Source organism: Oncorhynchus mykiss, chromosome 9 (assembly GCF_013265735.2).
Source record: "Oncorhynchus mykiss isolate Arlee chromosome 9, USDA_OmykA_1.1, whole genome shotgun sequence".
In the NCBI taxonomy this organism is placed as follows: Eukaryota; Metazoa; Chordata; class Actinopteri; order Salmoniformes; family Salmonidae; genus Oncorhynchus; species Oncorhynchus mykiss.
Window position 1 is genome coordinate 11,030,487 of NC_048573.1, and position 15,890 is coordinate 11,046,376.

A 15,890-nucleotide genomic window follows, 5' to 3' on the forward strand; every position below is an offset into this window, starting at 1 on the left:
ACAAGAATTTAATCTTTCTGCCAATATCAAATATGTCAATGTCCTGGGAAATGTTATTTTTACTCAAAACCTCATGCTAATCGCATTAGCCTACTTTAACTCAACCGTCCCGTGGGGGACCCACCGATCCTGTAGAGATTTTAAAGGCCCAGTGCAGTGAAAATACAGTTTTTCCTGTGTGTGTTGTATCATAATGTACAACCACTGAGGAAACTACTAACACTGTAAAAGTGTTTAAAACAATTATCAGTGTTATTTACCGATAGTTGCTAGTTGAATAGATATATAGATCTAGATATAATTAGATTATTACATGTAATATGATTAATTAGATATAATCTAGAACCTTCTAATTAGCAGGCTTTCATGGTGACATCACCACCCACTAAGCGCAGCCTTCAATTCAATGTCTATTTCACGTTGGTTCAACGTAGTGCCATTGAAATGACATGGAAGCAACATCGATTCAACCAGTGTGTGCCCTGTGGGCGTGTGGTAAATTGGTTAATAGACCAATAACAATGTGAGTTCCAAACCTCTCTGCCAATAACAGATAGTTTTAAGTTTTCCCCTCCCTATTCAGACCTCTCATTGGCTGTTGCAAAAGCAGCAGCTACTCTTCCTGGGGTTCAACACAGAACATGAAACATAATACAGAATGACATAATACAGAACATCATTAGACAAGAACAGCTCAAGGACAGAACTACATAGAAATAGTTGAAATAGTTTTCCTAAAAAGCTTGTCCATTTTAATGAACATTTTATTACAGTAAGGTACTTCATTGTTTTCCAGAAATGATATAATATTCATATAAAAATGGCCTTTAATCAAAATAAGAAGAACTCGAGCACACACACTGTTTACTATTTATTAAGTGGACCTTTGTTTTTTAATAACCCTTCTCTGTCGCTCTCAAGTAGTGCACTGTGTAGTGAATAGGGTACCATTTGGAACACATCCTAGGGGGAGCAGTATGTTGAGGAGACTGAGGAGACTGAGGAGAACCAGGACAGTGGAACACATCCTAGGTGTAAGGAGGAGCAGTGTGTTGAGGAGACTGAGGAGAACCAGGGCAGTGGAACACATCCTAGGTGTAAGGAGGAGCAGTATGTTGAGGAGACCGAGGAGAACCAGGGCAGTGGAACACATCCTAGGTGTAAGGAGGAGCAGTATGTTGAGGAGACTGAGGAGAACCAGGGTAGTGGAACACATCCTAGGTGTAAGGAGGAGCAGTGTGTTGAGGAGACTGAGGAGAACCAGGGCAGTGGAACACATCCTAGGTGTAAGGAGGAGCAGTATGTTGAGGAGACCGAGGAGAACCAGGGCAGTGGAACACATCCTAGGTGTAAGGAGGAGCAGTGTGTTGAGGAGACTGAGAAGACTGAAGAGAACCAGGGCAGTGGGGGAGTCCCACGCTATGGGCCTACACACACACACACGTACACACCTGGGAGTTGATTCCACAAACACCAGTGGAGTACAGGAATCTCATGGCAACCTGAACACAGCTGGACTGGGCCGACCCCCCCCCCCGCACACACGTGCACACACACACACACACACACACACACACACACACACACACACACACACACACACACACACACACACACACACACACACACACACACACACACACACACACACACACACACAAGAAGGAGAGAGAGAAATGTGACCACCTCTCTCCTCTCTTCTCCATCCTCTCTCTCTTTCTATCCTCTATCCCTCCCATCTCCCTCCTCTCTCTCTCTTCCCTAGCCCTCCCTCTCTCTCTCTCTCACCTATCCCTCCCCTCTCTCTCTCCCTCCCATCTCCCTCCTCTCTCTCCCCTATCCCTCCCATCTCCCTCCCTCCTCTCTCTCTCCCCTATCCCTCCCCTCTCTCTCTCCCTCCCATCTCCCTCCTCTCTCTCTCTCTCCCCTATCCCTCCCATCTCCCTCCCTCCTCTCTCTCTCCCCTATCCCTCCCCTCTCTCTCTCCCTCCCATCTCCCTCCTCTCTCACCCCTATTCCCCTGTCCGCCTGCACACCTCAAAGGTTTCAAAGTGAAGAGATGTAAAGTCAAGTTAGATAACAGAGAGACACTCTGCTATGACTAGGCCTCCCCCAAAAAAATTTTTTAAGGTCGTCCACATGACGTCAACTTTTCATCTGTAAGTTATTTTATCGTCTAAAAGGACTACAAGGATAAATTGAGGTGTTATTTTAACAGTAATTACTCAAAATCTTGATAGTTGTGTTACGTTAGTTGTTTGGATTTAATTTCAACAGTCCCTTTAGGATCCCAAATATCACCATATTCCCTATTGTATATAGTGCACTACTTTTGACCCGCCCCATAGGAGCCCTGGTCAAAAATAGTGCACTATATAGGGAATAGAGGGCCATTTGTGATGCATAAATAAGTGTCCTATTGTTCTCATTCTATTGGATTAAACCCAACCCATTCAGACAGCTAAATTAGCATCGGAATACAGTGGCATCGTCATTAGGATACATGGAAATAAAACTGTTTTTTAATGAACGAGACCCACCTGGATAAAAGGCAATTATGTCATTGGTTAATTTCTTTAACGAGGTACATCAACAACACAAACACCATAGGTCCAGGGTTCCCCTTCACCATTTCACTTTATTGCATTTTATACATTTTTTAAATATATTTTTTATTTTTTTAACATTTATTTATATTGGCTTTTTTCACATACAATACAACAAAAACCTTTTATGTTAAAAACCACACAAATCTTGACCAATGACTTGAGTTGGAAATAATGAGTTGGATAGAAATAAACGTGTTTTATTGTCAGATACATCAGATAGGTGTAGGTGTAGTGATAGGTGTAGTGATAGGTGTAGTGAAATGTGCTGTTTTACAGGGTCAGCCATAGTAGTATGACGCCCCTGCAGTAAATGAGGGTTAAATGCCTTGCTCAAGGGCACATCGACAGATTTTTCACCTTGTCGGCTTGGGTATTTGAGCCAGCGACCATTCAGTTACCGGCCCAAAGCTCTAATCGCTGCCTGCAGCCCTAAAACAACAACACAACTCTTAGACGTTACTGGAGGAAACAGGTACAAAAGTATCTATATCCACAGTAAAACGAGTCCTATATCGACATAACCTGAAAGGCCGCTCAGCAAGGAAGAAGCCACTGCTCCAAAACGCCATAAAAAAGCCAGATTACGGTTTGCAACTGCACATGGGGACAAAGATCGTACTTTTCAGAGAAATGTCCTCTGGTCTGATGAAACAAAAATAGAACTGTTTGGCCATAATGACCATCATTATGTTTGGAGGAAAAAGGGGGAGGCTTGCAAGCCGAAGATCCCCAACCCAGCCGTGAAGCATGGGGGTGGCAGCAACATGTTGTGGAGGTGCTTCGCTGCAGGAGGGACAGGTGCACTTCACAAAATGGATGGCATCATGAGGGAGGAAAATTATATGGATATATTGAAGCAACATCTCAAGACATCAGTCAGGAAGTTAAAGCTTGGTCATAAATTGGTCTTCCAGATGGACAATGACCCCAAGGATACTTCCAAAGTTGTGGCAAAATGGCTTAAGGACAACAAAGTCAAGGTATTGGAGTGGCCATCACAAAGCCCTGACCTCAATCCCATAGAAAATTGGTAGGCAGAAAAACTGAAAAAGTCTGTGCGAGCAAGGAGGCCTACAAACCTGACTCAATTACACCAGCTCTGTCAGGAAGAATGGGCCAAAATTCACCCAACTTATTGTGGGAAGCTTGTGGAAGGCTACCCAAAACTTTTGACCCGAGTTAAACAATTTAAAGGCAATGCTACCAAATACTAATTGAGTGTATGTAAACTTCTGACCCACTGGGAATGTGATGAAAGAAATAAAAGCTGAAAGAAATAATTATCTTCACTATTATTCTGACATTTCACATTCTTAAAATAAAGTAGTGATCCTAACTGACCTAAGACAGGGAATTTTTACTAGGATTAAATGTCAGGAATTGTGAAAAACAGAGTTTAAATTTATTTGGCTAAGGTGTATGTATTCTTCCGACCTCAACTGTAACTGTCTAACTGTCTGAGTGTTAAACATCAGTTCAGACATGGGGAAAGAATGAGAGAGTTAAATTATGTCACCGTAGATGCCAGAGTCTAACAAACACCTTTACGGTGACTTCTTATCTAAAACAGACTAAAAGTGTATCCTAGGACTTGGAGAGAAAGAGAGAGAAATAGAGAGAGAGAGAGAGAGAGAGAGAGTTCATGAAGGAGAGCGAGAGAGAGAGAGAGAGAGAGTTTATGAAGGAGAGTGAGAGAGAGAGAGAGAGAGAGTTTCTGAAGGAGAGCGAGAGAGTGTTAGAGAGAGAGAGAGAGAGAGAGAGAGAGAGAGAGAGAGAGAGAGAGATGGACACAACAGAGAGCGGGTATAAACTAAGACTAGAATGGTCACATGTCAGTGTTAGTTTAACCCGCCCCTAACCCATTACTGTTTGTCTGTCACAGAGAGACATAGACATTAACTGACATCACCAATAACTAGCCAGGTGATACGGCTCTCTGGCGCTGCCATGTGGTAATGGTTGGCTAGTGCAAGATTGGGTGACACTGGTAGTCGAGAAGGTTGTCCTTCTTGCACAAATTCCTTAATTGGCAAAAAAGCCCTGTTTAGGATAACATATATACACTCTGTGGCTCTCTTTCTCACTGATAGTCTCCCCTTCACGCATACACACAGACATAGACACAGACACACTCTCTGTCATACCTCTCTCTCTCTTTCTCACTGATAGTCTCCCCTTCCCACATACACACAGACACAGACACACACACACTCTCTGTAATACCTCTCTCTCTCTCTCTCTCTTTCTCTGACACACCATCACCCCCCCCCCCCCCCCCCCCCCCCCCCCCCCCCCCCCCCCCCCCCCCCAAAAAAAGAAAAATGGCCGCCTGGAAATGTGTCTGTCTGAGGATGTTCCTTCCTGGTCAACTCCCTCAGCACATCCAACAGAGAGTGTAATTCAACTCCCTCAGCACATCCAACAGAGAGTGTAATTCAACTCCCTCAGCACATCCAACAGAGAGTGTAATTCAACTCCCTCAGCACATCCAACAGAGAGTGTAATTCAACTCCCTCAGCACATCCAACAGAGAGTGTAATTCAACTCCCTCAGCACATCCAACAGAGAGTGTAATTCAACTCCCTCAGCACATCCAACAGAGAGTGTAATTCAACTCCCTCAGCACATCCAACAGAGAGTGTAATTGAAGACTGCTGCGTTGAATTGGAGAGATGATGTTCAGATGTTTTCCTAAGATTCATATAAGGTTGTAAAATGTATAAATATGTTCAAAGATGAGGAGAGAAAGACGCTGAGATATACACTGAGTGTACAAAACATTAAGAACACCTGCTCTTTCCATGACAGATTGACCAGGTGAATCCAGGTGAAAGCTATGATCCCTTATTGATGTCACTTATTAAATCCACTTCAATCAGTATAGATGAAGGGGAGGAGACAGATTAAATAATGATTTTTAAGCCTTGGGGCAATTGAGACATGGATTGTGTATGTGTGCCATTCAGAGGGTGAATGGGCAAGACAAAAGATTTAAGTGCCTTTGAACGGGGTATGGTAGTAAGTGCCAGGCGCACCGGTTTGAGTGTGTCAAGAACTGCAACGCTGCTGGGTTTTTCACACTCAACAGTTTCCTGTGTGTATCAAGAATTGTCCACCACCCAAGGGACATCCAGCCAATGAGTGACACTCATTTTCCAGGACTATATTTTACTATACATAGTTCAAGTGTTAGTCAGGGTTCCCTCTCCTCCTCCCCGAAGCATTCAGCTTTGACTTTCAAAGGCTTAAAGACTCAATATTTTGAAATAACGTTCTAAGAATTGTGTCACCATGTCTGCCTCCTCCTCTTTCCTCTCTCCAGGGGCGCCCAGGGGCATTGGGGCCAGTAGGACCCGGTGGACCAGAGGGGTTCCCAGGCGACCAAGGGCCTTTAGGGCAAAAAGGAGAGAAGGGCCACTTCGGACGCATGGGCCCCTCTGGGCTGAAAGGAGACAAGGGGCCCATGGGCGTACCAGGGTTCCCAGGAAACGACGGAGTCCCAGTGAGTATTGTAGCACTCACACACACACACACACACACACACACACACACACACACACACACACACACACCCTAACTGTTTCTCTCTCGCTCCAGGGTCACCCAGGTCAGGACGGTGGCAGGGGTCTACCAGGGTTTGATGGATGTAATGGTACCCAGGGAGACCCAGGTCCCAGAGCTGTAGATGGAGGAATACCTGGAGCTTCAGGACTCCCTGTGAGTAACCTCTACACGGTCTATTATCTACTATTATCATCATTGTAGATGTAGGGTGTAGTGTTCGAGAGATAAGCAGCATGTTATTAGGCACACCTGGAGAAAAGGGTACGCACGTGCTCAGTGTGTGACATTGGAAATATGTATCTGATTGGATGCGCATAGTTTTATTGGCAGGTCCTCATTGGTTGTTGGCCCAGGTATTCAGGTTCCTCGTTGGTTGTTGGCCCAGGTATTCAGGTTCCTCGTTGGTTGTTGGCCCAGGTATTCAGGTTCCTCGTTGGTTGTTGGCCCAGGTACTCAGGTTCCTTTGAAAGGGTGCAGATGGACTCAGCTTGAACCGGCTATGTTGTATCTGCTGTCATGTTGGAAATAAACCTCTTTGTGACGTTAATGCTTTATACTGTCGAGTTTCTATTTACAATAACTGAAACTAACCCGCTTCCTTTAACCGGGAGGGTCCTCTGTAGAGCATTGAACTTGCGACACCAGGATAGTGGGTTTCAATCCTGGGACTACCCTACTTAATATGTATTTACGTATGACAATCTGTTAATTTGGTAAAAATATATATTTGACAGTTGCTCAGTACATTGTTCTCACTGAGGAAATATTATAGTCTGCTGTTAATTATAATGCATAGCATTTTATCAGGGTTGCTGTTGAGGCATATCCCACGGTAGTTATTGGAGTCAAATTTTTCTCCACTTTTGTGGATTGGGGTGATCACTCTGTGGTTCAAAATATTGGGGAAGATGCCAGAGCTAAGGAGGATGCTAAAGAGTTTTAGTATTGCCAATTGTAATTTGTATATTTGATCATTTCATTTAGGATATTATCAACACCACAGGCCTTTTTGGGTTGGAGGGTTTACATTTTGTTCAGTAGTTCATTTCATGTAATTGGAGAATCCAGTGGGTTCTGGTAGTTTTTAATAGTTGATTCTAAGATTTGTATTTGATAATGTATGTTTGTTCTTTGTTATAGAGCCAAAAAGATTGGAGAAGTGGTTTTCCCATACATCTCCATTTTGGATAGATAATTCTTCCTGTTGTTGTTTGTTTAGTGTTTTCCAATGTCCTAGAAGTGGTTTGAGTCTATGGATTCTTCAATTACATTGAGCTGATTTCTGACGTGCTGTTCCTTCTTTTTCCGTAGTGTATTTCTGTATTGTTTTAGTGATTCTCCATAGCGAAGGCGTAGTCTCAGGTTTTCTTGGTCTCTGTTTTTGGTTGGACAGGTTTCTCAATTTCTTTCTGAGGTTTTTGCATTCTTCATCAAACCATTTGTCATTGTTGTTCATTTTCATCGGTTTTGCGTTTGAATTTTTTTTATTTGATAGGGAAGCTGAGAGGTTTAAAATACTGTTTAGGGTTTCCACTGCCAAGTTTACACCTTCAATATTACAGTGAAATGTTTTGTCCAGAAAGTACTTTCCTTCCATCTAGAGCATTTCTTAATATTATTCAGTTCCTTTGGCTTTGATGCCTCATGATTGAGTATTGCTCTGTTCAAGTAGACTGGGATTGTGCTGTGATCTGATAGGGTTGTCAGTGGACTGACTGTGAACGCTCTGAGAGACTCTGGGTTGAGGTCAGTGATAAAGTAGTCTACAGTACTACTGCCAAGAGATGAGCTATAGGTGTACCTACCATAGGAGTCCCCTCGAAGCTTACCATTGACTATGTACATACTGTCGTGTCTTTGGCTATGCCAGATTAAGTGATATGCTATTCTATTCTATAAAATCCTTTCTCTGTAATTAATGTTACCTGATTGAGCTAATCATGTAAATGTAATTAACTAGAAAGTCGGGGCACCACAAAATAATATTCAGAATAAACTCTTAAAGACCAAGTAATATTTTACATCAATAGCAGTCAATATTAATCGTCACCTTATTTCAGTCTCATCTGAAAGTTGTAAATGATTGGTTATCTTCACGAACCCTGGCTAACAAGTTGAATCAGCAATACAAAATTGGGTTTAATTATTTATTAAATACCTAACTAATCACACAGAATTACATATACACAGAATGAACCATACCTTGATTACAAATGACGTCATAAAGGAAAACGTCCCTAGCGGACGGAACAGGCTGGGTTTGAGTGAAAGAGCGGGAAGACTGAGGAAAAAAGGGGGGAAGCTGTGCTATCGTAAATACAGGATCTTATGCATTCTAAATTACCTCCCATTTGGAAAAGGAAAATGCAATAAATATTTACTCTGATCTGCGCTTCAGTAGGTTGGTGCTAGATGGAAGGCCGTGCTGCCAAACCGAGTCCTTTGTCCTTTGAAGAGTGTCTCTGGTGGTGAACGGGATACGTTGTAGTGTTGTCGTTGTGTGGTAGATGGGATACTCTTTCCTAGCCCATGTTTGCAGCTGCTGTTGCTAACTCATCGGCTAGGATGTCTCACTTCTTTAGTGAGTAAGAGTTCAAAGTTTATAGCATTCACAACCAAACCTCACGCTGAGGTTGGCTTAGTTCTGTAGTTGACATGTTAGTCCTTTCAACATATGGACCGTCGTCCTCACGTCCTCGGCACAGGAGGTTACATTTTTGTCAAGGGCTTATATAGTGGAGGGAGAATGGTGTGTTTTCATAGTTTTATAACCCGTGTCTCTTCAGAGGGGCGGTCCACTGATTGAGCAGAGCCCTAACCTTATGAAAACCCAAATTTCTCATTTGGAAGCTAAAATTACATTTAATATTTTCACCAATAATTTTATATTCAAACATTTAAATTGCATAACAATTCCATGTATAATGTGTAGTGTGTAGACTTTCCACTGTACCCTTTATGTCATCATATCATTGATGAGAATGTCTCAGATGACAACCGAACTGAGGTCATATTCATTAAGTACCAACGCAAATGTTCAACTGGTCGAATTACCAGAATGTGGTTCATTTCCTCCCACCTTCTGATGTTCCCAGAATCTCTGTTTAACAAAGGCTATTCAAGAGTCCCTCTGTAGAGTCAAGAGAGAGGGAAGGGAGAAAGGTATTTATGGGGGCGTCATAAACGTTACCCACAGACCAACGTCATGACAATACCCAGTGTGACCTGCAGGAGTTGTGAATCGTTTTTGTTGGTCATGCTGTCGTAGTTGTGTCTAAGGGGGCATATGGGGGAGTGAATGCTGTCACCTCCAGGTAGGTGTTTGTCCCCCTGTGTGCTGAGGCTGTCAGGTTCTTGTCCAGTTCTGGAATTTAGGTCGCCACAGACTAGTACATGTCCCTGGGCCTGGAAATTATTGATTTCCTCCTCCAGGATGGAGAAGCTGTCTTCATTAAAGTATGGGGATTCTAGTGGGGGGTGTATACCGTAGGTAGTACACAGGAGGATATTTTTCTCTTTTGAGATAATTTCCTTTTACATTTCTAGACAAATTGAAAATGTTCCTGTTTTGATTAATTTAACAGAGTGAGTTAGGTGTGCACTATACCAAATTAGCATACCGCCTGAGTTCCTTCCCTGTGTCACACCAATCTCGCTCTCTGTCTCTCTCAGGGGCCTACGGGTCCTAAAGGGCAGAAGGGAGAACCTGTATATGTTGGAACCAGAGAGGTAACGTATACACACACACACACACACACACACACACACACACACACACACACACACACACACACACACACACACACACACACACACACACACACACAAACAGAAGAATGTTATAAGGAAAAGTTTGACTTCCATGCCTCTCCCTCTCCTTTCCTGTTGTCCTATCCTGGAGATTGTTTAGAGGATAATGTTGTTGCTATGACATCGTCCTGTGCCATCCATTGAGGTCGACCTGAAACACCCTCCCTGCCTCCCTCGTCTCCTCCCTCACTCCCCTACATCTACATGTATGTTTATAATGAAGTAATGCCAGTTGTTTAACTCACAGTTGGTCTTGTCTCCTGACAGGGATTTCCTGGTTTACCTGGACTGGACGGTGTACCTGTAAGGCAACTAATTCCTAGACATCAACATATTATATTTCATGATGTATATGTGGTGTAATTGATAACTTGGTGTGTTCCTGACCCAGTTCTATGTGTTCTGTGTTCCTGACCGCATTCTATGTGTTCTGTGTTCCTGACCCGGTTCTATGTGTTCTGTGTTCCTGACCCGGTTCTATGTGTTCTGTGTTCCTGACCCGTCTCTATGCGTTCTGTTTCTCTTCTCAGGGTCCTAGAGGCCCTAATGGAAGGCCTGGTGACATCGGCCCCAGTGGTCCTGATGGAATCCTTGTATGTGCACACACAAACACACACATAGACAGATACACACATAGAACCACACACAAACACACACATAGACAGATACGCACACAGAACCACACACAAACACACACATAGACAGATATACACACAGAACCACACACACACACATAGACAGATACACACACAGAACCACACACAAACACACACATAGACAGATACACACATAGAACCACACACAAACACACACATAGACAGATACACACACAGAACCACACACAAACACACACATAGACAGATACACATACACAGAACCACACACAAACACACACATAGACAGATACACACACAGAACCACAAACACACACACACACACACACACACACACACACACACACACACACACAAACACACACATAGACAGATACACACACAGAACCACACACACACACACACACACAAACATAGACAGATACACACACAGAACCACACATACACACACACACACACACAAACACACACATAGACAGATACACACACACATAGACAGATACACACACACACACACACACAGAACTACACACACACACACATAGACAGATACACACACAGAACCCCCCCCCACACACACACACAGAACTACACACACACACATAGACAGATACACACACAGAACCACACACACACAGAGAACCACACACACACACACATAGACACACACACACACACACACACAGAACCACACACAGAACCACACACACACACATAGACAGATACACACACACATACACACAGACAGATACAAACACACAAACACACACACATAGACGCACACACACAGAACCACACACAGAACCACACACACACACACAAACACTCAGACACACACACACACACTCAGACAGACAGACCTGTCTATTCTACAGAAGCAACTTTATCCCAAGCAGTGTCATGACAACCATCACATTACACCAAATGTTGGTCATGTTTAATCTAGACATGAATTAATATGACTGAAGCTAGTGACTTGTCATGTTTAATCTAGACATGAATTAATATGACTAAAGCTAGTGACTTGGGGGAACATACTTGTCTTTATTGTCTGTTGATTCATGACTGACTGACTTCCTGTATTTGTGTTGTGTTCTTCTCCAGGGTAATCCAGGTCCCCCCGGTCCCCCTGGTCCTGTAGTAAGTACTGGACAACACTAGACACTTGACCTCTGACCTGAGAGTACTGGACAACACTAGACAGCTGACCTCTGACGTCAGTGCAATAACATCACCAAACAGATAGGGGGCAGTGTGTGCTCTGAAGTACTGGAAGCCGTTTGCGTAATGTTGCTTTTGTTGTTAATTAATGTAGATTGCTTATTATATGGCTAATTCTAGGATTATTGTATAGTAAAAGCATTAGCTGACACACACCCACAAATATTTGTAGAGGTAGTGACTAATGAAAAGCAAAGTGCCTTCGGAAAGTATTCAGACCCCTTGACTTTTTCCACATTTTATTACATTACAATTATTTTAAAAAATGTTTTAATAATAATCTGATTTATCTACACACCCCAGAAAGTTTTTTAGAAATTGTTGCTAATTTATAAAAACAAAAATTGAAATATCACATTTACATAAGCATTCAGACCCTTTACTCAGTACTTTGTTGAAGCACCTTTGGCAGCGATTACAGCCTCAAGTCTCCTTGGGTACACCTGTTTTTAGGGAGTTTCTCCCATTCTTCTCTGCAGATCCTCTTAAGCTCTGTCAGGTTGGATGGGGAGCATTGCTGCACAGCTATTTTCAGGTTTGATCGGGTTTAAGTCTGGGCTCTGACTGGGCCACTCAAGGACATTCAGAGAGTTGTCCCGAAGCCACTCCTGCTTTGTCTTAGCTGTGTGCTTAGGTCATTGCCCTTCTGGAGCAGGTTTTCATCAAGGATCTCTCTGTACGTTGCTATGTTCATCTTTGCCTCGATTCTGACTAGTCTCCCAGTCCTTGCCGCTGAAAAACATCCCCACAGCATGATGCTACCACCACCATGCTTCACCATAGGGATGGTGCTGGTTTCCTCCAGACGTGATGCTTGGCATTCAGGCCAAAGAGTTCAAACTTGGTTTCATCAGACCAGAGAATTTTGTTTCTCATGGTCTGAGAGTCCTTTAGGTGTCTTTTGGCAAAATCCAAGCGAGCTGTCATATGCCTTTTACTGAGGAGTGGCTCCCGTCTGGCCACTCTGCCATATAGGCCTGATTGGTGGAGTGCTGCAGTGATGGTTGTCCTTCTGGAAGGTTTTGAGGAAAAATAAGACTGTAACGTAACCAAATGTGTAAAAAGTCAAGGGGTCTGACTACTTTCCGAAGGCTCTGTATGTAGTAGTGTGCAGTCTGCTCTAAACAAGGCTCTGTATGTAGTAGTAAGCAGTCTGCTCTAAACAAGGCTCTGTATGTAGTAGTATGCAGTCTGCTCTAAACAAGGCTCTGTATGTAGTAGTATGCAGTCTGCTCTAAACAAGGCTCTGTATGTAGTAGTATGCAGTCTGCTCTTAACAAGGCTCTGTATGTAGTAGTATGCAGTCTGCTCTAAACAAGGCTCTGTATGTAGTAGTATGCAGTCTGCTCTTAACAAGGCTCTGTATGTAGTAGTATGCAGTCTGCTCTAAACAAGGCTCTGTATGTAGTAGTGTGCAGTCTGCTCTAAACAAGGCTCTGTATGTAGTAGTATGCAGTCTGCTCTTAACAACGTTGGTTATTAGGTTTCATTCAGTTGTAAAAGGCCCAACTCTTTATTTCTGCCCATCTTCTGAAAACATCTGAAACCCTTTCTCTTCAAACATAAGTATTTATAAAGCCCCTTTTACATCAGCTGATGTCACAAAGTGCTGTACAGAAACGAAGCCTAAAACCCCAAACAGCAAGCAATGCAGGTGTAGAAGCACAGTGGCTAGGAAAAACTCCCTAGAAAGGCAGGAACGGCTACGTTATTGAGGTAAAATTTACTTTCTATGGCTGTGATATGTGGTTGTCCCACCTAGCTATCTGAAGATGAATGCACTGACTGTAATATGTGGTTGTCCCACCTAGCTATCTGAAGATGAATGCACTGACTGTAATATGTGGTTGTCCCACCTAGCTATCTGAAGATGAATGCACTGACTGTAATATGTGGTTGTCCCACCTAGCTATCTGAAGATGAATGCACTGACTGTAATATGTGGTTGTCCCACCTAGCTATCTGAAGATGAATGCACTGACTGTAATATGTGGTTGTCCCACCTAGCTATCTGAAGATGAATGCACTGACTGTAATATGTGGTTGTCCCACCTAGCTATCTGAAGATGAATGTACTGACTGTGATATGTGGTTGTCCCACCTAGCTATCTGAAGATGAATGTACTGACTGTGATATGTGGTTGTCCCACCTAGCTATCTGAAGATGAATGCACTGACTGTGATATGTGGTTGTCCCACCTAGCTATCTGAAGATGAATGTACTGACTGTAATATGTGGTTGTCCCACCTAGCTATCTGAAGATGAATGTACTGACTGTAATATGTGGTTGTCCCACCTAGCTATCTGAAGATGAATGTACTGACTGTAATATGTGGTTGTCCCACCTAGCTATCTGAAGATGAATGCACTGACTGTAATATGTGGTTGTCCCACCTAGCTATCTGAAGATGAATGTACTGACTGTAATATGTGGTTGTCCCACCTAGCTATCTGAAGATGAATGCACTGCCTGTAATATATGGTTGTCCCACCTAGCTATCTGAAGATGAATGCACTGACTGTAATATGTGGTTGTCCCACCTAGCTATCTGAAGATGAATGTACTGACTGTAATATATGGTTGTCCCACCTAGCTATCTGAAGATGAATGCACTGACTGTAATATGTGGTTGTCCCACCTAGCTATCTGAAGATGAATGTACTGACTGTAATATGTGGTTGTCCCACCTAGCTATCTGAAGATGAATGTACTGACTGTAATATATGGTTGTCCCACCTAGCTATCTGAAGATGAATGTACTGACTGTAATATATGGTTGTCCCACCTAGCTATCTGAAGATGAATGTACTGACAGTGATATGTGGTTGTCCCACCTAGCTATCTGAAGATGAATGCACTGACTGTAATATGTGGTTGTCCCACCTAGCTATCTGAAGATGAATGCACTGACTGTAATATGTGGTTGTCCCACCTAGCTATCTGAAGATGAATGCACTGACTGTAATATGTGGTTGTCCCACCTAGCTATCTGAAGATGAATGTACTGACTGTAATATGTGGTTGTCCCACCTAGCTATCTGAAGATGAATGTACTGACTGTAATATATGGTTGTCCCACCTAGCTATCTGAAGATGAATGTACTGACAGTGATATGTGGTTGTCCCACCTAGCTATCTGAAGATGAATGCACTGACTGTGATATGTGGTTGTCCCACCTAGCTATCTGAAGATGAATGCACTGACTGTAATATGTGGTTGTCCCACCTAGCTATCTGAAGATGAATGTACTGACTGTAATATGTGGTTGTCCCACCTAGCTATCTGAAGATGAATGCACTGACTGTAATATGTGGTTGTCCCACCTAGCTATCTGAAGATGAATGTACTGACTGTAATATGTGGTTGTCCCACCTAGCTATCTGAAGATGTAATGCACTGACTGTAATATGTGGTTGTCCCACCTAGCTATCTGAAGATGAATGTACTGACTGTAATATATGGTTGTCCCACCTAGCTATCTGAAGATGAATGCACTGACTGTAATATGTGGTTGTCCCACCTAGCTATCTGAAGATGAATGCACTGACTGTAATATGTGGTTGTCCCACCTAGCTATCTGAAGATGAATGTACTGACTGTAAGCGTCTGCTAAATGACTAACATGTAAAAATGTTAAATGTATTTCTTTCTTTCCTTTGAGTCTAGCTTTATTGAGATACATGATATGTATTTAGTCCCTATTAGAAACTTTGGTTTCAGTAGACTTCCATTGAGATTGTAGACTTCATACCGTTACATACCGTTATAATGCCTGCCCCATGTAGGCCCATGTTTTCCAAATACCCGCTCTTGTTTTCCAGGGGAGCCCCAGCCTCGGCTTCCGGGGGGAGCCAGGAGCTAAGGTACTCATCGTTACAAAATAACACAAGCCCCCCCTATTCTACCTAGTTTAATTAGTTTACCTGTTAATTGTTGAGGGCATTTCTGATAGATTGTACGCACCGTTACAACACACAACTAGGAGTACCTGTCACCACCCTACGTAACCCTTCTTATCACTGATCACATCGATTGATAGTCATTTATTTATTATATCAGTTTATTACAT

General features: G+C 42.9%; 1 protein-coding gene across 2 annotated transcripts in view; it reads left to right on the forward strand.

Moving 5' to 3' along the window:
- LOC110532911 (collagen alpha-6(IV) chain) overlaps window positions 1–15,890 on the forward strand; it is a 223,316-nt gene that overhangs the window by 144,260 nt on the left and 63,166 nt on the right. For both annotated transcript variants that reach the window (XM_036987302.1, XM_036987303.1), the window contains exons 5-11: window positions 5,932–6,111; window positions 6,207–6,326; window positions 9,846–9,902; window positions 10,251–10,286; window positions 10,514–10,576; window positions 11,702–11,737; window positions 15,643–15,684. In XM_036987302.1, the coding sequence (XP_036843197.1) occupies window positions 5,932–6,111; window positions 6,207–6,326; window positions 9,846–9,902; window positions 10,251–10,286; window positions 10,514–10,576; window positions 11,702–11,737; window positions 15,643–15,684 (534 nt within the window). The remainder of the gene's footprint in view (window positions 1–5,931; window positions 6,112–6,206; window positions 6,327–9,845; window positions 9,903–10,250; window positions 10,287–10,513; window positions 10,577–11,701; window positions 11,738–15,642; window positions 15,685–15,890) is intronic.